We start from the raw sequence: 27,439 nt of genomic DNA, 5'->3' as shown, positions 1-27,439 counted from the left end.
GTTTGGATGGCTGCTTGGATGGCTGTTTGGATGGCTGCTTGGATGGCTGTTTGGATGGCTGCTTGGATTGTTGGTTGAATGGCTGTTTGGATGGCTGGTAAGATGGTTGGTTGAATGGGTGGTAGGGTGATGGGTACTTGATTGAATATTGGGATGGCTGATTGATTGTTATGGGTGATGGGGGGTTTGGAGGTGATTTTTTGATTGTAGGTTTTATTTTTTATGCAATCAGCACGGTAGTCGATGTATAGGTTGGATTCACCATTGTCTTGTCTTCTTTTAAGTTCTGTGCGAAGTTCACGAGAATGTATCCGTTGTAGAAAGGATAGCTCAGGACGTGATCTAAGTTTACTGTAGGCAGGGTTGGTTTTAGCAATTGAGTTTATAATATAAATGAATTTACGTTTACTGTCCTCGTTTATGCATGTGACTCTACAAAATCTTGGTGCTGTTGACCCATCGCTGTTTTTATATTCTGGTCCATCTCTGGAGACAGCAATTGTTTCATTTGGGAAGATGGTTGATGAGTTATAATTTCCAATGATGTTGTGAATCTTATTGATATCTGTTTCGTTAGTGTTTTCAAGTCCAAATAATATTGCATTATTTATTTTTTGTCCTCTCTCCATTGCATCTCTGATTAGTTGGTTAGTAGTAATTTGTTGTTTAGGTTGTGTTGTATTAATTTGTTGTCTAGGTTGAGTTGTAGGTTGTGTATTAGGTTGTGTATTATGTGATGATAGATGAGTTGGGAAGAGATTTAGATCATTTGAGTTTTCATTTTTTAGTGTTGAAATTTGTTTTATCAAGTTTGTGAAACTTTGTTCAATAACTGTTAAAATTTTGTTTTAATTGTTTTTTAATTTGTTTTTAATTTAATTAATTGAGATTTTAACTGTTAAAACTGTTAAAATCTCAGACAAGTGACTGAGAGTCTCTTCTTAAAAACCTCCAGTGATGAAAACACTCACAATTTCTGAAGGCAAGCTGTTCCACTGGTTAATTGTCCTTACTATTAGGAAGTTTCTCCTTAATTCCAGGTTGTTTCTGTCTTTGATCAGTTTGCAACCATTATTTCTTGTCCTGCCCTCTGGTGCTTTGGAGAATAATTTGACCCCCTCTTCTTTGTGGCAGCCCCTCAAAATACTGAAATACTGCTATCATGTTACCCCCAATTCTTCTTTTCTTTAGACTAGCCAGACCCAAAACCTGCAGCTGTTCTTCATATGGTTTAGTCTCCAGGCCTTTGATCATCTTAGTTGCTCTTCCCTGAACTTTTTCCAGAGTCTCAACATCTTTTTTGTAGTATGACAAAAATTGGTTGCAGTATTCCAGGTGTGGTCTTACTAGGCTTTTGTAAAGCAGCACTAATACTTCACCTGATCTTGATTCTATGCCTCTGTTTATACAACCCAGGATTGTATTAGCATTTTTGGCGGCGGTTGCACCTTGCTGGCTCATATTCAAATGATCATCCATTAGGACTCCAAGGTCCCTCTCACAGTTACCGTTTTTGAACCAGGTCTCACCTAATCTGTATTTGTACCTTTGATTTTTCCTGCCTAAATGTAAAGCTTTGCTTTTCTCCACATTAAAATTCATTTGGTTGGATAGGGCCCATTGTTCAAGTTTGTCAAGTTCCTTTTGGATCTATTTTATTTTTATTTTTAATTTATTTAATTTATTTATTTATTTATTTATTTATTTATTTATTTATTTATTTATTTATTTATTTATTTATTTATTTTAATTTATTTATTTAATTAATTTATTTATTTATTAATTAATTAATTTATTTATTTATTTATTAATTTATTTATTTAATTAATTTTATTTTATTATTTTATTTTTATTATTTATTTATTTTGGCCAATAAAATTCTATTCTATTCTATTCTATTCTAAAGAGTACTGGGCCTCAGACGGAGCCTTGTAGTATCCCGCTGCTTACTTCTCTGCATACCATTAACGACTACTCGTTGAGTATGGTTTGTCAGCCAGCTACAAATCCATCAGGTGGTGATGTTCTCTGTTCCACAGTTTTCTAGGTTACCAAGTAGTAGATTGTGGCCTTCTTTGTCAAACTAACTTAAAACTATGGATACTGTAATTCTGTACATCTGAAGGGAACTTTGGTGTAAGCTGCTTTTTATTTAAGTTGTAGGCAGTTGGGAATGAATTATTGATCCATCTGCATTTCTGTCATGAAAACCGCTCATGTCATTTAATTTCAAAGTGCCGAAGAAGCCCAACATCAAGGAACTGAATGACTACAGACCAGTTGCTTTAACATCTGTAGTCATGAAAACCTTTGAAAGGCTAGTGCTGTCCCACTTGAAAACCATCACGGATCTGCTGTTAGACCCCTTGCAATTTGCATACCGAGCAAATAGATCAACAGATGATGCTGTTAATATGGCTCTGCACTACATCCTACAACATCTTGAATCTCCAAAGACCTATGCAAGGGTCCTCTTTGTAGACTTTAGTTCAGCATTCAATACCATCATTCCAGACACTCTTCTAACTAAGCTAAACCAGCTACAGGTATCTGAACAGACTTGTAAATGGATCACTAGCTTCCTAACAAACAGGAAGCAGCAGGTGAAGCTAAGCAGAATCACATCAGATACCTGTACAATTAGCACAGGGCCCCCCCAAGGCTGTGTGCTCTCCCCACTTCTCTTCTCTCTGTATACCAATGACTGCATCACCAACGATCCATCTGTTAAACTACTGAAGTTCACAGATGACACAACAGTGATCAGTCTGATTCGAGACAATGATGAATCTGCATTCAGACGGGAGGTCGAACGACTAGCCTTGTGGTGCAACCGAAACAATCTGGAACTGAACACACTCAAAACCATAGAAATGGTGGTAGACTTTAGGAGAAACCTTTCCATACTTCCTCCTCTCACAATACTAGACAACACAGTATCAACAGTAGAAACCTTCAAATTTCTAGGTTCTACCATATCGCAAGATCTAAAATGGACAACTAACATCAAAAACATCATCAAAAAAGGACAACAAAGAATGTTCTTTCTGCGCCAACTCAGAAAGCTCAAACTGCCCAAGGAGCTGCTGATCCAGTTCTACAGAGGAATTATTGAGTCTGTCATTTGCACTTCTATAACTGTCTGGTTTGGTTCTGCAACCCAAGAAGAAAGACACAGACTTCAGAGGATAATTAATCTTCTCATCGTTCCCTCACCCATCTCCTTCTACTTATGACTGTATGACTGTAACTTTGTTGCTGGTATCCTTATGATTTATACTGATATTGATTGTTTCTTGATTGCTTATTTGTAGCCTATGACTATCATTAAGCGTTGTATCATTAAATATAAAATTTGTACCCTGTGACTATCATTAAGTGTTTTAAGTGTTGTACCATGATGAAGGTATCTTTTCTTTTATGTACACTTAGAGCATATGTACCAAGACAAATTCCTTGTGTGTCCAATCACACTTGGCCAATAAAATTCTATTATCTATTTGCACACTCCTGTAACTAGAAATGTTGTCCATCTTTCCTAGATTAGGACATCTATTCAGTAATAAGTGATAGGTAAGGATACCTTTTTAAAAATGTTTTTTCTTTATATAATTTTTATTTTAGGTAAGATTAATAAACATGTTCAGATGGAGCTTAAATTACTCATAATTAGTCTTTTGGATTCAAAATTAGGATTTGCATCTGTAGGAAAATCATGGGAGTCCATGAATGTTCTTTTATACAAAGCCTTTGACCTCAGATTAGTTGTCAGAATTTACACTCCCATCCCCTGCAAAATCACTCTATAAACATCATGCTTGCAAGCCCCACCAGGTTCTGCTTTCAGATTTAGGTTTATTTTTTAAAAATAATTAGACTATCATGGTGCATACGGAGGCATACTTTCAACATTATAAATAGTCTTGTATGTATCCTTAGAAAACAAAATGATGGGTTACTTTGAAAATGACCAGAAAAAGGCAACAAAGTTGCAGAAGTCCTTGTGACAGGAACACGTAAAATTCTGAACAAATTAGTGAGCATTGATTGCATATAAAAAGAAGCCATTCTTTAATAATAAGCATTCCACATCACTTTATCAATTTCCCATGAATACAAAAAAATCTAATAGTACCTTTTAATTTGATTTTAGGTTTAAAAAAAATTCTCAGAAATACTATACTGTATAGTATATGCTCTGATTTTGTAGCTAGAATGCCTGTCAATGCTTGCCAAATAATACAGAAAAATGAAGAGTGAAAATTGAATCCAGATTTTAAGGCATATTTTTGCATTGTAAAATTACTTCAAGTTAAGGAATTCTCTTCTACACCTACATATGGGACTCGTTGAGCAGTGAGCTCTTTAAAGGCCTGGCAGACCAATGTTGTGCCAAGTAATAAACAGCTATATACTATCTACATTCAGAATAAGATCAAAGTTAATTATAATTATTTTTACTTGTATAAATGCTTGGTTGAACATTAAGCCTGGACTAAAATCAAATGGCTCTTCCTCTGTTTTACTCTGGCTACAGTAAGATGTCTTTTGGCTAGAATTATATTTCTTGGAAAATAAACATGCCTAATATACAAGAGAATTAATGTCAAGATTGCCACTAGAGGGTGATATTGTTCCATGAACAGTGTAAATCTTTGACGTCAGATTTGCAGGATTTAGAGATCATTCACTTGACTTAACTCTCACCAGTATTTATGAAAGCATCTATTAAAAGGATTTAAACTACTCGTATACATATAAAGTATATAGCAATAGCACTTAGACATATACTGCTTCATAGTGCTTTCAGAGCCTTCTCTAAGCAGTTTACAGAATCAGCGTATTTTCCCCAAACAACCTGGGTCCTCATTTTACTGACCTCGGAAAGATGGAAGACTGAGTCAATCTTGAACCAGTCAAAATTGAACTCCTGGCTGTCAGCAGAATTAGCCTGCAATACTTCATTCTAACCACTGCACCATCATGGCTCTTTTTGTTATAAATAATGTTTTTTTTTCTTTTTATGATCCTGTAGTCTCATAATTTAGGGAAGAGTTGGAGTGACTGGATGGAGCTGAGCATTTACGGGATGGAAGTTTTTCCTAAGGCCTACATGGAGTTCACAGGTTATAAATAATGAATATAAGTGAAAAATGGAAAAGTTTTCTCACTTCCTCATTATCAACCGCTATTAACTATCATCCACTATTTTTTTATCCATGATCTGTCCCATCATTTTTTTTATAGAAATGAGATGGTAAAGTGACATGCAGCAAGCCAAAATATTAGCTGAAGCATTTGTTTCTTTAAAAATACACCCCTGGTTCTCTCAGATACATTCTTAGAAAACAAAAATGGCAAGAAATTGCAACATATTACTTGTTAGAAAATATTCTCACCTGAAAAAAAATATAGTCAGAACTTGGAGGATTAAAAAATGAGTGAAGAACATCCTCACCTATTTATCTACTAGTGACTGAGCGGTCAACCTTACACAGAAGGTACCAAGTATGAAGATACTACTCAGGGCAAAAATACCAGTTACCTACTTTATATGGCACAGTGGATTCTAATAGGAAAGATGACCAAGGAATGTTGCTATGATAGCATTTTCTCCTAATTCTGGATAGGTTGGCATAGCTGTGATTATGCAGTTAGGAAAAGGTTTTAGTATTAGAATATTTTAACAATAATGTTCTTCATTCTAAATGGGCTAGTGTAAAAGAGACAATAGCATGATTTTCAGCTTATATTTAAAACTGCAGAAGTTGGAGTCAGAAGTTGCAGAAGAGGTAGCCAGCTAAACTATCTACTTCCTAAGTATAGCAAAACTGAATGTTTTTTTGCCTTAGAAACAGAAGGCAATTGGATGGAGACTGTAATGGGCCAGGCAAATTCATATAGTGCACATGTACTTTGTTCTCACAGTTAGCGGTATTAATATATTGTTAGGAATATTTTAGGATGGCATACCTTTTCTAAATTTGGTGCACTCTAAAAGCATTGGCATTATAAATCTCAACATAGCTTGAGGAAAGTTCATTGTAAGAGACATCTATGCAACAAAAATTTGAATGACCAGTAGAGGGTAGTAAAAAGACACAGCATGTTTAAAAATCCCCCCCCCCATTTGGATAATATACATTAGGTTTATATTTTGCCTTTTATCCATGGTCTTTAAGCTGGCATTATACAATTCCCTCCTTGTGTTTTCCTATATAATAACAATCCCATGAGGTAGATTGGTTTGCAGGTAAAGGACCATTTCAAAGTTAGCCATCAAACATTCTGTTTGAAGGTGAATTGTTCCTAACCTAATACAGAATACAGAATGACAAAGTTGAAAGGGACCTTGGAGGTTTTCTATCCAACCCTTTGCCCAAGGAGGAAACCCTATATCATTCCGAACAAATGGCTGTCCAATATTTTCTCAAAAGCCTCCAGTGTGGAAGCACCCATGTCTGAAGACAAGCCATTCCACTGATTAATTGTTTTTGCTATCAGAAAATTTATCCTTAGTTGCATCTGTCTTTGATAAATTTCCATCCATTACGTCTTGTTGTGACTTCAGGTGCTTTCAATAATAAATTGTTCCCTTCTTTTCTGTGGCAGTTTCTCATATATTAAAAGACTGCTATTATGTCACTCCTAATCCTTCTCTTCGTTAAGACTAGACATATCCAGTTCCCACAACCATTCATCATGTTTTAGCCTCCTGATCCTTTTGTTGTTCTTCTCTATATTCCTCTGGAGACTCAATATTTTTTAAATATTTTGGCAACCAGAACTTGACAATTAAACAACCAATACAATATTCTGCACATATTTATGTATACTTTTTGTATATAACAATTCAGTAATTTGTGTTGTACAACTCATAATTGAAGAATCCATATTATGTCAAATCTTATTCTGATGTCATAAGATGTACAAATTCACCGTTGAGGTTTACTTTTGGTTTGGAAGTTAAATGTAACCAACCAAGGTGGATTATGATTTAGCATGAGGCAAATATATTTCAGAGGCAACATGGTAGCGTAGTGATTAAGAAGCTGGATTTGATAACAATTTGAGACCCAAGTATTGCATGACAGGGTGAGCTCCCATTTTTACCCCAGCTCCTATCAACAGCAGTTCAAAAGCATGAAAATACAAGTGGATAATTTATCTCTTTTTCTTGAGGATTCCAAGAACTGCAGGAAATGGTATAGCGTGGGACAGACATTGCGGTTTTTAATTTTTTTTTAGAGCTTACTATGCATTTGGTTTTTCTTATTTTAATTTTATTTATTTTATTTTAAGTATTTTCATGTATACTTTGTCCTAAAACGGCAACAAAAATCATCCCCCCTCCATTTCCAACAATTATGGTAATGGGATTTGGGAGTTGCAATTTGGTCCCTTTGTTCCACAAGGTGCCTAGTCAAATGGATATTACACAAATAACCAATTGACACAATGTATGGATCCTTCTTCAGGTTATTTCATCATCTTGTGCATAAGACATTTTGCTTCCAATGGATATGAGCCATTAGCCATAGAAGCTTTTATGGCAAAATTTTCAATTAACATATTGACGTATTTTAAGGTGCCACAAGACTATCTGTGCAACAGGCATGTTATGTCCTCCTCGCCTCCATCCGAACAATGGCTTAATTAGCCGGCTCTTATCAGCTCTGGCAGCAAAAGAGCCAGCGTCTGCTAAGAACCCTCGTTAGCTGCCAAGATGCTGGTGAGTCACAACCTTCAGCTCTAGTCAATCCGTGGATTTGCCTGATACAAAGAGACACACCAGCTCTTGCTGCCTTTTATATCCTGTGGGGGTGTGGCTCCATGACTCAGCACTTCCTAGGCCTGCCCCTCCCCTGCTTCTGTTGTTCCCTTCTCTCCTGCCTACGAAATCTGGGATTGAGCCAAGCCTGATTGCTGTCAGCTGGGTCTGCACGCATGGCCTGGGGGGGAAAAGAGTCAGGGGAAGGAGGCCTCATTATCTCTTTCACTTGGCCTGCTTCTGGCTCCTGGAGCTGATCCAGGGAGGCCAGTGCTTCCGAGACAAGTCCTGACAGCCCTTCCCCCTCACTGTCCAAGTCACTTTCTGGCAGCAGGCCCGGCTCCAAGGCACTTTCGGGCATGGGGCCAGGTTTGGGGGCGGGAGCCACAACAAAGCATCTCCCTAAAAAAGCGAATTTTTTTATAATTATTTACTAGAATTTGATAGAGCTGAGGACGTAGTAAAGGGAGCTATGATAGCCTGGACAAAAAATGTTGGGCATAATATTGAATTAGAGGATTGGGAAACAATTTGGAATAGAAATTATAAATTAACCAGATTGACACAATATAAAGAAAATCAATATAAAATGTTTTACCATTGGTATTTGGCACCCTCTAGATTGGCAAAAATATATCCAAATTTTAATCCCAAATGTTGGAAATGTGGACAAAACATAAATACCTTCTTTCATATATGGTGGTTACGCTCCGAAACTAAAAAATATTGGATGAAGGTATAGTTCGATACAGGAAGTAACAGGCTTCAAGATAGAATATATACCAGAATTGTTTCTTCTAGGAATAATGAAAAGGAAATATGAAAAAACAACAACATATATTATTCTGCATATGATAACTGCAGCAAGATTGGCTTTCGCTCAGTGTTGGAGAGGTCAAAATATACCCTCTGAAGATTTAATAATTAAAAAAGTATTGGACTGTGTCGAAATGGACAAAATGACTCTTGAATTGAAAGGATTGATGGATTCAGATTTTTATGTAATATGGGAGAAATGGTACAATTGGATTGAAAATAGAAGGAAAAAAGGGGATAGAACTCTAAATAAAATGTAAAATTAGTATAAATGTATAGAACATTTATTTATTTAATTAATTTGTCAAACACAACAGTATATATAAGCATGAAATAACCATACGAATTGGATAAAACCAAAGGGAACATTAGGACAGGAATGGTAGGCACACTGGTGCTCTTATGCATACCCCTTACAGACCTCTTAGAATGGGGTGAGGTCAACAGTAGATAGTCTTTGGTTAAAGCTTTGGGGATTTTGGGAACAGACCAGAGTCAGGTAGTGCATTCCAGGAATTAACAACTCTGTTACTGAAGTCATATTTTCTGCAATCAAGATTGGAGCGGTTCACATTAAGTTTAAATCTTTTGTGTGCTCGTGTATTGTTGCGATTGAAGCTGAAGTAGTCTTCGACAGGAAGGACATTGTAGCAGATGATTTTATGAGTTATACTCAGCTCATGCCGAAGGCAGCGGAGTTCTAAATTTTCTAAACCCAGGATTTCAAGTCTGGTGGCATAAGGTATTTTGTTGTGATCAGAGGAGTGGAGAACTCTTCTTGTAAAATATTTCTGGACACGCTCAATTGTATTAATGTCTGAAATGAGGTGTGGGTTCCAGACAGGTGAGCTGTATTCGAGAATTGGTCTAGCAAATGTTTTGTATGCTCTGGTTAGTAGTGTAATCTTTCTGGAGAAGAAGCTATGCAAGATTAAGTTTACAATTCTTAAAGCCTTTTTGGCGATGAAGTTGCAGCGGGCTTTGGCACTTAAGAGTGTTTGAAAACTCCAAGGTCTTTAACGGGATGAGGGTCATCTACAAGTTAATGTCCATCAGGCTTGTATTTAGTGTTCTGATTCTTTTTTCCAATGTGTAAGACAGATCATTTGCTGGTTGAGATTTGGAGTTGCCAAATTTTTGACCATTCCGACACAGAGTCAAGGTCTTTTTGAAGGGTAGCTGCATTGTTGGTAGTGTTAAATAGTTTAACATCATCAGCGAAGAGAACACAATTACTTATAATATGGTCACAGAGGTCATTAATGTATAATATGAAGAGTGTTGGTCCCCCCAAGGCAGGGGGACACCGCTATTGACAGGAGCAGGATTTGATAGGGCACTGCCTATTTTGACCACTTGTTGTGTGTTTGACAGGAAAGCTGTTATCCAGTTATGGAGTAATTTGGATAATTAAACTGGATAATTGGATAATAAATTTTTTTTAAAAATTAAAAAAATTGGATAATAAACATAGATGAATATTAACAGGAGGATATAAAAACGGTCCCAATCATGTGTAAGTGGTGAATAAGATTTGTTTAACTGTAAAAACTTAATAAAAAAATAAAATAAAACAACAACAAAAAGAGTTGGTGGTTGTTGTTGTTTTATTATCACAACGAGGGCTAATGTCCGAAAGCAAGACCCACCGAAGACCCATTTCTGGCGGAGTTGGGGGGAAGAGAAACAAGCCAAGGTCTCTGTTTCCTTGCCTTGCAGCCAGGAGTTCGCAAAAGGCAGGAAGGTGAAAATGCCTCGCGCGTTAAACCCACTTTCTCAGCCTGCCACCCGAGCGACCCTCCCTCCCTCCCTCCCGAGGCTCCAGGAACGCCTCACCCACCATTTCGCCACGAACCACCCCGCGCCCGACTGAGGGCAAAACTGAAGCAGGAAGAAGCTGCCGCTGTGGCTCCAACCGCGCCTGCTCGCTGGCCTCGAGCATGCTCAGCAAGCGCCAGCGATGCCTTTTGCAGCAGCTGAGGCCGGAGCTCACGCGCCGTTTTCGGCTTCTCTGAGAGGCTGAGCTGCCCTGAAGGGCCTGAAGAAAGCGAGCTGAAGGCGGTGAGCAGCGGGTCGGGATCGGGATGGATCCGCGGTCACCCAGGCAGGCGGGTTAAACGAGGTGGGGTGTGTGTGTTGGGAAACGCGGGCGGTGGAGCCGCCTTCTCCAGATCCATGGTCTGCAAGGCGTGGGGACTACATCTCCCACGCCGCAAAATGTGCTGGCTGAGGATTGTGGGAGTTGTAGGCCGGCGCGCCTAGACGGGCGCCGGGTTGGAGGAGCACGGATACCATCTGGGGTGTTCCCGTTAAGGGGGACAATAAGAAGCCGCTGTTCTGGCTCCCACAGCTGGAAGGACTATCGCCGGGAACCCGCTCCAGCGCTGCGTGGTTTGTTATTGCAAAACAGGCTGAAATCTGGAGGAGTTGCTTCAACTTTTCCTCCCCCCCCTCCACCTCTCCCCTCCTGTCTTTTTCTTACTCCTTTTCTTTCCGTTTTTCAAGGAGTTTCGACGAATGGTACCTTTGCTTTGTGCTTGATTTAAACCAGTTGTGCCAGGAGGTTAGGCCTCGAAAGGATTTGAATCGGAAGCTGCTTTGAGACCGGAGTAACAAGGCCAGTTTTTTGCAAGTTTGCAGCGTTCTGGCACCTGAAGATATTCTTTATTTTTCGGTGTTAGCGTAGATGAGTTCTTTGTGGAACGTCTTAGTAGTTAAGAGTGTAGTTATACAGCGTAATAGTTGTGCTGTTGGATTATTTGCACCAAGACAAATTCCTTGTGTGTCCAATCACACTTGGCCAATAAAATTCTATTCTATTCTATTCTTTATTATTTATTTATTTATTTATTTTGTCACACAGTATATATAAGCATAAGCATGAAATAACGAAACAATATATAAGTATATATGTAAGCATGAGTGCGTGAGCTGAAAACGCACTTATTTATTCAAGCGGGACTGGCATAATATTTTTAATATTTTTAAATTTTTAACTGGGGTTTTATTATTTTAGGGTTCATAATTTTAAATTTTAAATGTTGGCCATTTTTTCTAATATGCTCGGTTTTAAATTGTTGTTTTAATTGTATATTTTTGTGTTTTTTATCTTTTGGCTGAGTCCTTTGGGAGAAGGGCGGTATAAAAATTTAATAAATAAATAAATAAATAAATAAATAAATAAATAAGTATATAATAACTATATTACTTGGATTTAACGAAAGGAAACAATAGGACAGGAACAGTAGGCACACTTGTACTCTTATGCACGCCCCTCTATTCTATTCTATTCTATTCTATTCTATTCTATTCTATTCATTTCCTTCATTGATGTCCATGTCCATATTTATACTTGCTATCTTGTACATATTTGACAAACTAATAAAATAAAATAAATCTATTTACTGGCACAAAGTGCATGGTGTAATTGAGGAGCATGTTGGTTGTCTTTTCAAGCAGTATAAATCATTTAGGACCTAATGGTGGTACATAGTCTGGCCTGGTCAGGTTTACTTGTCATTTCAAAAGCTGGAGTTTAACAAAATACATCTAGAAGTCAGTGTTTGCAGGGGGCTGGTTGATAACTTTGGCTGTAAAAAACTCCTTTGGATTTCAAACCCAAAATTGAGCCTGGACACCAATTGGATTTAAGATTATTTTATCAATTGAACACTTTTTTTCTCTCTCTCAATAACAACAAAAACATTCACCTCTCCCCTTTTTCTATTTATTATGGGTTAAAAATTCTTAGTAAGCTAATTGATTCTCCTGATTTTATTCATTATTCTCTTAGGTAATTGTTAGAAATTGTAGTATAGTTGTAGTATAATTTGAAAATATTCAATCCATGGTTTGGGATTGGTTTGTTTGGTGCTTCCCAGTATTTTGCAGAAAGGAATATCTACTGCTAGACATTTTATTGTTAAGTTTCATTAATTAGGAAGAAAACCTGAATTTATATATGATATATTTCCCGAAATGATAGTTAGCAATATTTTTTTTGTTATGCAAGATTATTTTTTGTAATGAGAACTAGGTTCAGTGTGGAAAGCTAAGGAGAAAATTAAATCATATAAGCTATATGTAATTTAATTCTTGCCCAGTCACAGTAACAAAACATGGCCTGATTATGGTTTTGAATGTTTTTATTTTTTAAAAAATATTTTAATGAACTTTTTCTTCATTGTACACTTTGAAAACTGTTGACAATTTATAGAAAAACTGGACACTTAAAATGTCAAGTGTCTACGAGCAACAGTGAGTATTAAAATATGATTGCCTCAAAAGTTTTAAAACCTTTTTTCTGATTTGTTAGTAAGAAAATAGATTTTTTGTTTTCAATCTTCTCTGCTCATTCATGTTTTATTATTTTGGTTGGTTACACAATCAGGCAGATATTTAAACAGAATTTGGCATTTTTATCCAACCATCGAGTCCTTACCAAGGATCTGGGATAGATAGGTAGATGTTGTATTGTTGCAGGATGTGTAAGCTGTTCCAAGTAAAGCTGCCCTTCGTAATTGACTGGTGATGATTTTGAACAATGGTGTTCAAATGGTGCTCCAGATATTTGGGATTGTGCACAAGGAGCCTATTACTATTGATATCCTGTTTTCCCGAAAATATGACATCTGCTGATAATAAGCCCAATCGGGCTTTTGAGTGCATGTACTCAAATAAGCCTCCCCCTGAAAATAAGCCCTCCCCGAAAATATTTAAACGCAGAGCTGGAAATCAGATAAGACAGCAAGAGGAACCCCCATCTTGCTCCACACAATAATACCTCCCAGAAAATAAGGCCAAGCAAATATAAGACAGTCTTATTTTCAGGGAAAAATGGTATTATCTTTTATTTCTTTTGCCATAGTCATTGTACTTCTATTTGGAAATCTCTGTATTTTGTGATTTTCTCCAGTTCTTTCTCCTCTTCTCTGCTGTCTGACTCTCAGTGACACTCTGGCCTTTCTTCTATGAACCAATTCTTGAATTTGTAATTAAATGTTTTGCAGGATTCAGCTTACTTGGCTCATCTTAGCTTGCACAGTTGTCCAGTAACAGCTGGGATGGTGCAGTGGTTAGAATGCAGTATAGAATGCAGCTCAAGGTTGACTCAGCTTGCCATCCTTCCGAGATTGGTAAAATGAGGATCCAAATTGTTGGGGGAAATATGTTGAGTCTGTAAACAGCTTAGAAACTGTTGTGCAGCACTGTGAAACTGTATATGAAGCTATATACAGCTATTGCTTTATTGCTAAGGGGATATTGGTGATGTAAAAAAGCAGCACAATACATACAATCCTTGAGAGTGTTGGAAAACAATGGATAGCTTTTTTCTGGATAAAACCTATTTTCCAGTGCAGGAAATTTCATTAGAATTGTCCTGGTTCTGGAAATACTGTGTGTTATATATATTCATTAGAATACATACAAGTATACTTAACAAATATATTAAAAACTACATTTTTCTTGCTGACAAATCCAGACATATTTAAACATGAGTTGGAGAGAAAATCTTCCAATAAGTTCAAAATGGTAATTTCAGTACCTTTGGTATTCAGATCACAAGCATATTTCAGTTGGATTCACATGACATTAACTATAATGTGATTTATTTGATTTTGCTTAGCATATTGTATAATCCAGTCAGTTTTGGTTTATCTGGCAATACTTAAGCAAATGATACTTTATTGTATGATGTAGTCAAATCCCTTGTATTTCTGTTAGACAATTTATTTTCATTCTATGTTCATTTTTTGTCCCAGTGGCTCATAATTTTAAGAACAAGAGTAGATTTTCCTAATTTAGAGACTATAGTAGTTATTGGCTGCTGAGGAGTGTAATAATCTATCACCATTTGGGGACCAGTGACCAGGAATGGCCATTGTAAATTTAACAGTTCTACACCTTTGCATCTGAGCATTTTTATGGCTTCATTAAAAAGATTCAGAAGTAGAGGCATGTATTCTGGATGGAAAATATAGGGCGGACTAATCCTGATAAATGTTTTTTCCAGAAAGTGAAAAATGCCTAAGAAGAAGACAGGTGCACGCAAGAAAGCTGAAAGTCGGAAGGAACGGGAAAAACAAATTAGAGCTTCAAGGGCTAATATTGATTTGGCCAAACATCCCTGCAATGCTTCAATGGTAATATTTAGTTTTTTAAGCTTTTTCAGTGTCAGATGTCTGATAAATTAATAGAATGCTAAAGGTGAATATATATTCAAACCTGCCTGAATCCATATTCCAGAACTGATTTTTGGATTATTTGGTTTTATACTAAACAGATATAGTAGGAATTATCTAGAACCGTGATGGCGAACCTATGGCACGCGTGCCAGAGGTGGCATGCAGCACCCTCTCTGTGAACAAGCGAGCCATTATCCCAGTTCAGCTCCGCTGTGCATGCACACGCACCTCCCGCTAGCCAGTTGGTCTTCTGGTCCCTACCAAGCATGCGTAGGGGGCATGCAGGGGGGCATGTGCACATGTGCAGGGGGTTCGGGCATGCATGCTTTGGGCACTTGGTCCAGAAAAGATTAGCCATCACTGACCTAGAAGATACTTGATAAGGTCAGCCGATATCCTGATGAGTCATTTTCAGTTGTCATCTCTTGGACATATTTCCAGCCCTTTAGAGAAGCTTGGAAAGTATTCTGTCCTTTAGAACTGACTTTCGTCCTCTAAAAGTTTAGTAATTGTAAAACATGCAATTGTTGGCTGCGGTATCTACTTCATATTGTGTGGTTGTGGATGAAAATGGATTGAGTAGCCCTTCTTATCTAAGATGGGAGAGGCAGAAACTGCCTAGATTATTGCAAAATGTTACTAGCACTAAAAAAAAAAAGGTTGAACTCCCAAATTATGAAATTCTTTGCTGGAAATGCTTCAGGAAAACCTTGTCTCCTTTGCATGTGCAAAATGTGTATTCTTGTAGCAAAATTGACCTTTGTAATGTGATTTTTGAACTACAGAGACCTTAAAGATCATCATTTTTTAATGACCCCATAATCCCTTGTGAAGTGGAGTCTGGGCAACTGAATGGAGCTGAGTGTTTGCTGGCCAGATGCCCTTCCTGTCGCCAATGCAGAGTTTTGTTCAGCAGATATATTCTCATTATGCCCAGAGAGAGAAATATCTGCCTCTACCTAGGATCGAGCTCACAGCCTCCTGATTGTGAGGCAAGAGCTCCACCTCTAGGCCACTACACCACACTATTGGGACTTTAAAGATGATCAGTAGAAATGAAACAACTAAAACATATTCAATACCAAGAAGTTAGTACAGGTCCAGTCAGAGCAATGAATGATATAGAAAGATCAAAGATAATAGATACCGGTAGTTTGGCTCTTCTTATGATTGCTTCTCCAAAGTATGATGTGCAATGCATTACAAATTGCCTTTAATTTGCCCAGCCTAAAAATATGGATATAAGAAACCCTCTTTCTTTCTTTTATAGGAATGTGACAAATGTCAAAGGTAAATATTCCTTTTCAGGATTTTATGTACAATTTTAAATACATTTTCTTTAGCTATTTGTTTCATCCTGCTTTGTTTATTTTAACAGGCGGCAAAAAAATAGAGCTTTTTGCTACTTTTGCAACTCTACTCAAAAATTACCCATTTGTGCACAGTGTGGTAAGTGAGCCTGGTTTAGCATTTTGATTACTGGTTTGCAACTGTAGATTTCTGCTTGGGGTTAGTTTATTATCTTCTGATTTCATGTTTCAGAGGTGCTCAAGCTTTCATTCTTTTGCTTCTTTAAGTATAATGGTTTTAGGTATAATTATTTAAGTATTGTGATATGAGATACTTGAGTTAAGATAAAGCGAATTCCAGTGTCCAGCAGTTGCTTGGAGTTGTATGTGCATATACGGCAAGACCACATGTTGCTTTCCCATTGCATCATATGGATATTCTGAGAAGTTTTCCTCTGTGCAATAAACACCTTCAGCAGCCTGCTATGCAAAGGAGTGCCAAGAATGCAGAAGCAGTGATGTTTGGGGAAAATGCAGAAGCATCCATGGCAGTAGGAATACAAAGTTCCCAGCTAATCGAGAATTAGGGTACAGTTCTTGAGTGCTATTGTCTTATTAAAAGAAATATAGAAATTATCAAACAGGAAAGGGAACTTTTAATGCAGATAGTGGAATATGATTTGGAATGGGGAAAGGATTGTGCCATTTTCTGGCTGTTCCTTTTTCCCTCTAAAGATTTTCCTCCTGGCTTTTCTTTATTTTCCTCCTTTTCCTTTTTATTTTATATTCGTTTATTCAGTTTCTATGGTCTCCCATCTCAAACAAGCGACTGTAGGAGATAAACAATTATAAGAATCAATTAAAATGAAACACACACACACACACACGTATATGTATATGTATATTGTGTACACACACACGTGTATGTATATGTATATTGTGTATGTATGTGTGTGTATACACACACACACACACACACACACAGAGCGGCTGTGAACAATTATCCATAAATGTTGATATGACCAGGAAACGGGGCCTTTGATACACTTGAAACTCCAGGCTCAGACCATAATCAGGTCAAAAAATAAATAATATGTATCTCAGAAGGGCTTTCTCTCTTGTGAAATGTGGAGTTGTAGATATATGGTGCACCCTTCTTTATTTCTTGGTGAAAAAGATCATCCCATCAGGAGAATGTATTGGTAACAACTTCCTAGCTCCCATCTTCTGCAATGGTCACTACAAGTCACTACTTCTAGTAATAGTCATACCCTACTTGTCTGCCTTAGGCATGAAAGGGTGACTTTGGACTTCAGCCCAACTCACCACATGGGCTTTTAGTTGTGGTGAAAATAGGAGGAGGAAGGAGTATTATGTGTGTCTGCCATCCAAGTCATGGTTGTCCCAAAGGTGCTTTTTCAAGAGTCAACTGGACTTTCTGGTTTTTCTTTGAAGATGTTTCTCATCCATGCAGTTGAAGAAGCTTCTTGGATTAGAAGTAAAACGTCTTCAAAGAAAAACCAGAAAGTCCAGTTGACTCTTGAAAAAGCACCTTTGGGTCCTAGATTGATTCCTCTTGTGGTTCATACATTCATACATTTTTAAAACAAAACAGAAAAAGGAATCTCTCTCAAAATTATTAATTTGATATGTAAGCAAACCACTAAAAGTTCATAGAATTAATTGAAATGTATTAATTGAATTACATTATTTTTATGTCCTTTGTAATAGGAAAGACAAAATGTATGATGAAATCCTCAGACTGTGTCATAAAACATGCTGGAGTGTATAGCACCGGGCTTGCAATGGTGGTATGTATCTGAAGTTTTGTTTTTGTTTTTGTTTTTGTTTACATTTATATCCCGCCCTTCTCCGAAGACTCAGGGCGGCTTACAGTGTGTAAGGCAATAGTCTCATTCTATTTGTATATTTACAAAGTCAACTTATTGCCCCCCCAACAATCTGGGTCCTCATTTTATCTACCTTATAAAGGATGGAAGGCTGAGTCAACCTTGGGCCTAGAACCTGCAGTAATTGCAGGCAGCTGTGTTTTAATAACAGGCTATCTTACAGCCTGAGCCACCACGGCACCAAGTCAATTATATGGCTAAGGTTTATGGTGGGTTAAGTAATTATTGCAGAAAGGACTTGTTTGGCAGCATTGGTGTCTTCTGGGTAGCAAAATGTAGGATTGGAATATTTGAATAGGTATTTGTGCATGCCTAAATCTCAATGAAATCAATTCAGCTGAATTTAGAATGGACTGGATTGTGTTCACCTTATGAAAATATTAACGTACAGGTAGTCCTTGACTTACAGCAGTTTGTTTAGTGACAATTCGCTGTTACAACAGCACTGAAAAAACTCATTTATGGCTGCACTTATGACCATTGCAGCCTCCCCATGGTCACATGATCAAAATTCAGAAACTTGGCAAATGACTCATATTTATGACACTTGCAGTGTCCAAGAGCCGTGTGATCACCTTTTACGATCTTCTGAATGGGGAAGCCAGATTCACTCAACAACAATGTTACTAACTTAACAACTGCAGTGACTCGCTTAACAACTATGCAAAGGTCGTAAAATAGGGCAAACCTCACTTAACAACAGAAATTTTGAGCTCAATGGAGGTTGTAAGTCCAGGACTACCCGTACTTGCTTTCAGAGCGTGAACAAACATGGAATCTTAAAATGGAAATGCAACAAAATTATATAAATAGGCTTCTGCATGTTCCCTTCCCTTGGGTAAGATCTTGGCATTTAGGGCCGGAAAGTGATTGATGAAAACTGGCCTGATATAAAGTTGTTTCTTCTCATTTTTTTATACATTCTGGTTCTGCAGGAAGAGTAGGAGGATTGATCTATCCAGGGAAAGTTGCCAAGAGCTCTTGGTGTGCTTTGGTGCTTTCATTTGGCCTAACGGCATGTTCTATCTCTAGCAGAACACCATCTTTGGTACTCTGGTTTCTTTTCAGATCCTTACAGATTTTCACCTTTTATCTTGTTTTATGACTGTGTCAAGACTGGGAAGTAGAATTGATACTAAATTAAAGGTGTCACTGAAGATTGAGAATTGAGAAAGCATTAGAACATTGGTGGACAATTACTATCCCTAGAAATGCATGTGTAATCAAGGTAAATGTCTTTCGTTAGCAGTCAGACATAGCTGATAATAAATCTGTTACCTCTTTTTTCATAGGGGGCAATATGTGATTTTTGTGAAGCTTGGGTTTGCCATGGCAGAAAATGTTTGAGCACCCATGCCTGCATCTGTCCTCTGGCTGATGCAGAATGCATTGAATGTGAGAGAGGTGTCTGGGATCATGGTAAGTTGTTACTTGGTGAGAAGGAACCAAGTTAATCTAAATTATCTGTCTTGTATTCCTGCAATTTCTCCATCTGTTCCTTATTTTATACGTATGTATCTATATGTGGTCTGTCACGCACACATACAATGGAAGCTTTAGGATAATGTTCTGTGCCAAAGATGATTGCAGTCCATGAAATTTATGCAATGATGTTTTAAATCTTTCAGGTTTTCCACGAGACATTTTACTGTGACTACTAATTCTGTTATGCAGGTAGTCCTCGACTTATGACCACAATTTGAACCCCCCACATTTCTGTTGCTAATTAAGACAGTTATTAACTAAGTTTTGCCTCACTTTACAACCTTTCTTGCCACAGTTGTTAAGTGAATCACTGCTGTTAAGTTAATATCATGGTTATTTATTTTATTTATTTATTTAATCATATTTATATACCGTCCTATCTCCCGAAGGACTCAGGGCGGTTCACAGGCGCTTAAAAACACATAAATACAGAATAAAAACAATTAAAAAACTTATTTTAAAGCCCGTTAATTAAAATATACAAATAAAACCCAATTAAAACCCATAAATTTAAAATCTAGCTCAGTCCTGCACAATTAAATAAGTATGTTTTAAGCCCGCGGCGGAAGGTCCGAAGGTCCGGAAGCTGACGGAGTCCGGGGGGTAGTTCGTTCCAAAGGGTGGGAGCCCCCACAGAGAAGGCCCTTCCCCTGGGCGTCGCCAGACGACATTGCCTCGCTGACGGCACCCTGAGGAGACCCTCTCTGTGAGAGCGCACGGGTCGGTGAGAGGTATTCAGTAGCAGTAGGCGGTCCCGTAAATAACCCGGCCCAATGCCATTGCTAAGTGAATCTGGTTTCCCCATTGACTTTGCTTCTCAGAAAGTCGTAAAAGGTGATCACATCACTCTGAGACACTGCAACTTTCATAAAAATGAGTCATTTGCCAGTTTTGTGAATTTTGATAATGTGACCATGGGGATGCTGCGATGATCGTAAGTGTGACTGTCAGTTTTTTCAGTGCTGTTGTAACTTCAAACTGTTACTAAACGAACTGTTGTAAGTCAAGGACTACCTGTACGTTAATACTTTCATACAATGGACACAATTCAATCCATTTTAAATTTATCTGAATTGGGATTAGGGTTAAGTCTACTTGGAGTCATGACCAAAAACAAATGCTAGGGATACATTCCTAAAGGTTTTCAAAGAAAAGGTGAGTTGACAGCTTTTCATTTGGACCTGTTTGTGCACCACAGTAAAATACATGGGAAAATCCCATCGTTAGCGAAAATAAATCTAGGGTTAGGTTAGGATTACATCTACTTGGAGTCATGGCCATAAACTAATGCTAGGAAAGATTCCTAGAGGTTTTCAAAGGAAAGAGAAATTGACAGCTTTTCATTTGGATCTGTTTGTGAACCATGGTAAAATATTTTGGCCATCACTCCAAATAGCCCTAACCCTAACCCTAGATTTATTTAGTGACTTCAAATATTCACTAAATGAATGGTTGTAAGTTGATGACTATTTTTATCTATATTTAAAGAAAATTAAAACTTTATATGTAAGAAAAGGAGGATGCAATTTTACAGTTCTGGTAAAACACATTGTTGTACATAGTGCAATTTAGCATACATGGTAAATAAACTATAAAGTCATTTTTTAAAATTTCTTTGTGGGTAAGTTCAGTTTTTTTTGTCTTCAGTTTTCAGTCTCTGGTAGGATATGCTGCAATTGGTTTTGATCAATCTGCACTCTTTTCACTGAATCCTACAGGTGGCAGGATATTTAGCTGTTCCTTTTGCCATAATTTCCTTTGTGAGGATGACCAGTTTGAGCATCAAGCCAGCTGCCAAGTTCTGGAAGCTGAAACCTTTAAATGTAGGTTTATTCCTAATGACTCTATTTATAACCAAATTAAGCATGCTTTTAACTGTTTCTGTGATTTAGTTCAAATCCACAGGGTAGTTCAATAATGAATTTCAAATTGATAATTTACAAAGTAGTATGAAGTGGGAGATTATTGGCACTGTTACTTTCATGACTGAATAATAAGAGTTGGAAGGGACCTTCGATATCTTCTAATCCAACCCTCTGCTCAAGCAGGAAATGCCATAGCATTTCAGGTAAATGGTTGTCTAGTCTCTTCTTAAATATTGGTAGTGTTGGAGCACTCACAATATCTGGAGGCAAGTTGTTCTACTGATTAATGGTTCTCATTATCAGGAAATTTCTCTTTAGTTCTAGGTTGGTTCTCTCCTTGATTAGTTTCCATCCATTGTTTCTTGTTCTGCCTTCTGGTGCTTTGGAGAATAGATTGACCCGGTTTCTAATATATAATGCTTGCTACATTTGAAACAAACTTCTATGCACAATGCCCAAGTCTGAGGAAGTGGTGTTTAAAGAAAGCCAGGAAAATGACTGAAGCTTAAACGAGCTTCTGTTTGTAGATTCTGGTCTTGGAAGAGTAGATCACCATTTTATAAAAGGCTGCAGTTTCTCCACCAGAAATCCAGGCACAAAAAAACATTCCCACTTCATGTGGATCTAATAAAAGACTGCATTAGGCATAAAATGCTTTATTCAGTTTTGGCTTAGCAAAATATGTAAACCTGCTGTGGTTTACAAACCAGGGTTTATGAATTCTGTGTGGTGTAAGTTTAAGCTTGTTTAAAAAGTGAATACCCTGTTTCCCCCAAAATAAGACATCCCCTGATAATAAGCCCAATCAGGCTTTTGAGTGCATGGCAATAAGGCCAAGTGCTTATTTCAGGGTTCAAAAAAATATAAGAGAGGGTCTTATTTTCGGGGAACGGTAGTTTGCTATACTACTCCATTGTTTTAAAAGTATAGGAAATCCCCCCCCCCTTCTTTTTCTGTTTTTAGTTTTGGTTGCTTCATTGAGCTCTTGTTAAATCTGTTTTGTTCATGCCCCACTTATTTCTGTTTATATACTCTTGTGTATTATAGATGTTTAATCACTGATTAACACTGGGAGTCTGTAAGGATTGCAGAAGCATGCAGAACCAAGCAATCAATGTCATTACAACATTATGTTAAGGGCCAGCGTACTGTCGCTGGGAATTGAATATAGGATGTAACATCTTGAATCAGAATGCATTCAAAGATGTACTACAAATAATTTTCCTATACATCAGTACATGCAAGACTAGTACAGCTTATGATTGGTACTCTATGTGGGCACCCTTTGCTCAAGCACCAGATTTATGACCATTCCTTTTTTAAGTCTCATCCAGGACTGCCTGAATTTTTCTATCACCATTGCATCTGTTTAATCCAGTGCTGCTTTTTTTGTACTTGCATGAACAATGTGTCCAGAAATTGGACATGGGGAAGGGGCAATGCAGTGTTCATGCTTTGTTGGGCAGTTCCTCTCATAAGTTGCCATTGGGTGATCGTTGGAGTCTTTGGTCTTAGATAAGGACTCCTGCAATTTGCGACTGAAATGAAACTGCTCTTGGTGCCTCATTAAAATCCCCATTTTCTCTCATCTCTAAGTGTTCAGTTCCATTGTATTTTGCTGAGGGAAAGCCTAAGGTTGTCCATTGAAGTAAAGAGTCGACCTTGATTTAAAAGACAAAAAAGAAAAAGAGGGCAAAGCAACAAAAACTCTCCTCATTCAGCCGTGCTTTTTATCTTGCCTATTAGGTGTTTCCTGCAATCGACTGGGGCAGCATTCATGTCTCCGCTGTAAGGTACAAGCAAAAACATTTCCAAGTAAATGTATCGCATTTCGTATTCACATGCTTTCAACCTGCTGGCAGCTCTCATCATTCATTTTCCATTATACATTAAAAATGCTTTGTGGTGTTCTTTTTTAATGGTCTGTGTCCTGTTTCTATTATACTTTGATTAACTTTCATGCTGTGATTTCAATGTGATGCTGAAACTTTCCCTCCAGTCACCATGAAACCCCAGCACCTGCCTTGGATTATTGTTCAGGTTACCATCTGCTGGTTTCCTTTCATTCAAAGCATTGTAGGTTTTCATATCAACCTGAATATTTCTGCACCAGTTGCTTATAACTGATATTGCTAAAATCAAATCTCATTATGCTGCATCTCCTCCATTTTTTTACACCTACTACCTCTCAGGGAATTCTGGTAAATGAATTATTTCATTGTCTTCAGGCATCCATACAGCTCTGGGTTCTCCAGCTATTTAAAAGTGATAGGATTTCCTGCAGGGTAGTTGACTTTGTTTGTAGTCTCAGCATTTGTTAATAGTGGCAGAATGAATGTACAGGACATCACTGCTTAGATATGTGCAGTTAATTGATGGGAGAAGGGTATCGCTTGTGTTCAGAGTGTTACAGAATGACATTTTACCGATTCAGAAGAGCAATTGTTGCAAGTGATAGTGCAGTCCCACACTTCGTTATAATTAATCCTCAACTTACAACTGTAATTAAGTCTGAAATTATGGTTATAAATCATAGTGATAATAAGTTGGAACACACGACCAGACCCAATTTTTAATCATTTGTTTGTGGCATTCGTTAAGTGAATGCCTTGGTTGTATGGGTGTTTTTGCTGAAACCAGAAATGAACACTGGGAACTGTCCAAAAACATTGCAAATTGCAGTCACATGACCATGGGACAATACAAATAGTCATAAAAGTGAGCTGGTTGATAGGCACCCAAAATCACACGAGCATGGGAAGAGTAAGGCCGTCATAACTTCAAACAATCATTAAGCAACTGGTAATAAGTCAAGGACTACCTATATCTCCTACCTTTACCTCTGATTGGGGTGACACTCCAGAGTCAGAGTTGGTTCACAATCTGAGGATTCTTCTGGATTCTGCCTTCTGCTTGAAGAGCAGTAATAGCCATGGCCAGGAGACCCTTTGCATAAATAGAACTTGTACACTGATTATGCCCTTTCCTAGTTTGGGTGGCACTGTTCATGGTCTTTCCTTGCCTTTGTCATCTTCCAATTAGAATATTGTAATGTGCTCTATATGGGGGCTGCCCTTAAAGAGCGTTCAGAAGCTTCAGCTAGTTCATGATGAAACAGCATGGGCTGTATTGGGCAGATCATGGTATGTCTGTAACACCACTGCTGTGTGGTTCCCACAAGGATCCCAGGTGTTAGTTATCACCTTTGAAGCCTACATGGTATGTGGCAGCTTATTTGCAACATTGCCTATCCACAATTGTTTCGACTGGTCTCATTAAATCCAGCAGGATTGGCAAGTCCTCTCAGTAAAAGAGTATTTACCTGATGGGGTCTTGGAAGTATGTTTGTTATGGTGCTTGCCTTATGGGACGACCTCTCTACATAGATAACGATGGCCCTGACCTTGTGACCTTTAGGGGGAAAAAATAAAGACTTGAGGGATATTAATGCAGCTAGCATTAATGGATAGTTATTTATGGGTGTGAGATTTATTGGGAGCTCAGAGCTGCTTTTCAATAAGTTTTTAAATAATGGTAGGGTTTTGTTTTTACTTTCGTTGGTCACCCAAACACTCATTTTTACTACTATATAAATTATACCTACAGGCATGCTTCTGTGATGATCATACACGCAGCAAGGTTTTCAAACATGAAAAGGGAAGAGAGCCTCCGTGTCCAAAATGTGGGCATGAAACACAACAAACCAAGGATCTGAGCATGTCAAGTAAGTTTGCCTTCCAAGATTTGTACTTTTCACACCCAGTAGAATGGAAGTAATAATCTATTTAAGATTTGGCTGAGAGAAAAAGCTTGTAGCATTGTACTGTCAACTGATTAAGAATGCTTATTCTGAATTTAAAGGTGGTTTTCCTACTTTTTGCCTTTAGTGGAAGATTTTGTCTCACTCTTACAACTCATAATCTGTTGCAATACAAGTAGCCCTGGTTTAATGACCCTTCAGTGACTGTTCAAACTTATGACTGTACTGAATTAGTGGTACTTACAACCAGTTCTCATACTTATGAGCATCACAGCAATCCTTCAATCACATGATCGTGATTTGCAGGCTTCCAACAAACAAACATAATAGGGAAGCTGACAAAAAGTTTCAAGTTGTGGTACATGAGGACCTTGGTTATTGATACTGCTGGAATTGTTGCTAAGTGGCACATTCACATGGCCTTTTGATTTAGGACTACATCAATTACTGAGGGAATTTCCTGGCTTAATTAGCATCATTAAGCAAGGACAACCAAGGACATCAGCTCTTTAATTGATTTCTTCTAAAGTTTTGACACGTAGAAAACGCAAGATAAATTTTCATGCTTTTCTGTGGGTATTCTGTGGAATACCCAATATCTATAGCACTTTCCTTGATACATAGATAAGCAGAATATAACGGAAACGTCTGTTCCTTTCTCCATTCCTTTTTCCAGCTCGCTCTCTGAGATTTGGCCGTCAGACAGGAGGCGAAGAAGCTGATGGGGCTTCTGGTTATGATGCCTATTGGAAGAATCTTTCATCTGGCAGAAGTGTTGATACTGGAGATCATGATGAAGAATATGATGATTATGAGGCAGAGGATGATGAAGATGATGATAATGAGGAAGGAGGGAGAGATTCGGAATCAGAGGCAACTGATATGTTCAGCAACCTGAATTTAGGAAGGACCTATGCTAGTGGCTATGCACACTATGAAGAGTCTGCTGAATAAGGCTATTGACCTTAGCAAGAACTAAGTCCCCTTGAACCTAGTAGTATTTACCTTTGGGGTAAGATCTGTGCTTAGGTCTAGTTCTAGGCCTTGCTTGGAAAGGAATAAACAGCGAGAAGATCTCTGTATGTGCTTAGTGAAATTTATGTGTGGCATTGATATAATAGAGGGTGGCTTTTGGATAGGAAAGCTTGTTAGTCAATAAAGGAATGGAGCAGTTGAATGAGGCCAAGGAAGGGTTTGGATGGTCCAATGGAGCATCCTGTGTAGGTATTCACATGACATTAGGGGACCTCATATTCTTTCTGCCCATTCAGGACAAAAGTATGAGGATTTCGAGGCAATATTTGCTTCCATGCAGTCATCAAATGTGAAGTTCTTGAGTAATTCTGGTGGCTGGTTTTGACATCATGCTCCATAAACTAAGAAAATCAGTGGCAATGGGCATCCACAGTTTTTCTGTAACAAAAGTTATTTCCTGTCACGTGCAAATGATTTTTTTTCATAAATATTGATCCAGTTTTGGCAATGGGGAAATGCTGCAAGCTATTTTAGTTGAATATATAAATTGAAATTAAATTTAGTTTGGTGGTTGTGTCAGCAAGGCTGATCAATACATTTCCTTGCGATTTACTTCTGTAACATTATCAGAGCTTGCCATTTTGTCATGCTATACATTAATTGGAAATTTGTAGCCACCTGCAATGTGATCTAAATAAATTTTTGATTTTCTATTTATCACCATAACACTGACACTGCCTCTGTCAATGCTATTCACTTTCTGTATTTTTTGTACTTTGCTGCAAGAGGGCAGTGAATCCATGGATATAAGATGGGAGCTTTCAGATCAGTAAAAGAGTGAAAAATGAAATAGTGGGACAGAACCTAAATATATATTTAGTATGGATAAATTGGCCTTTCCAGCCTGGTTAACGGAAGAGATAGATTAAATTACAGTTCTTGCCATTTTCAACCTATGTGATGGAAAATGAAATAGAATACATCTAGAAAGTTCAAAATTGTGAAGAACTGTCCTATGTTACACCCATTGCTATCTGTGCATCCAAATTCATACGGAGTCTGTCAAAAAAGGCTTCATAGGGGTGCTATGCGCACAGTGGAGATATATATATATAATTGACATTGCTATTAAAAAAAATTCCAACATGTGACTAGCCAAAATTACAGTTGTAGTTGAAAATCAAAAACGGAATAAAATTAGTGTGACAATTATGTTTGTAAGCGGTGGGGAAGAATAATCAGGCAAGTGGTAGCCCAGTTTTTTAATGTTTTACATGTGCAATAGGACTTAAGAGCAAAGGAGACTACAAGATGGAGTACAATTGCAAGAAATAGACAAGAGCCACTCACACGGTTCTTCATTAGGATACTAGATCTCAAGTT

At 37.7% G+C, this 27,439-nt stretch overlaps 1 protein-coding gene across 3 annotated transcripts; it reads left to right on the top strand.

The window, feature by feature from the left end:
• Nucleotides 1-10,456: 10,456 nt before the first annotated feature.
• ZNF330 (zinc finger protein 330) lies at nucleotides 10,457-26,782 on the top strand. 3 transcript variants are annotated; one of them, XM_058192165.1, is made up of 10 exons: nucleotides 10,457-10,709; nucleotides 14,601-14,730; nucleotides 16,043-16,062; nucleotides 16,151-16,221; nucleotides 17,793-17,872; nucleotides 19,264-19,390; nucleotides 21,175-21,279; nucleotides 23,068-23,114; nucleotides 24,928-25,045; nucleotides 25,758-26,782. In XM_058192165.1, the coding sequence occupies exons 2-10, from the start codon at nucleotides 14,611-14,613 to the stop codon at nucleotides 26,033-26,035; spliced, it is 966 nt and encodes a 321-aa protein (XP_058048148.1). In that variant the 5' UTR covers nucleotides 10,457-10,709; nucleotides 14,601-14,610; the 3' UTR covers nucleotides 26,036-26,782. The 3 variants fall into 3 exon arrangements, with proteins under 3 accessions (XP_058048148.1, XP_058048146.1, XP_058048147.1); XM_058192163.1 differs by having other exon boundaries at nucleotides 10,458-10,648; XM_058192164.1 differs by lacking the exon at nucleotides 10,457-10,709 and adding an exon at nucleotides 10,769-10,978.
• The last annotated feature ends 657 nt before the right edge of the window (nucleotides 26,783-27,439 follow it).

The sequence above is a fragment of the Ahaetulla prasina genome, chromosome 8 (genome assembly GCF_028640845.1).
Source record: "Ahaetulla prasina isolate Xishuangbanna chromosome 8, ASM2864084v1, whole genome shotgun sequence".
Classification (NCBI taxonomy): domain Eukaryota; kingdom Metazoa; phylum Chordata; class Lepidosauria; order Squamata; family Colubridae; genus Ahaetulla; species Ahaetulla prasina.
This window is presented reverse-complemented; position numbering and strand designations above follow the sequence as displayed.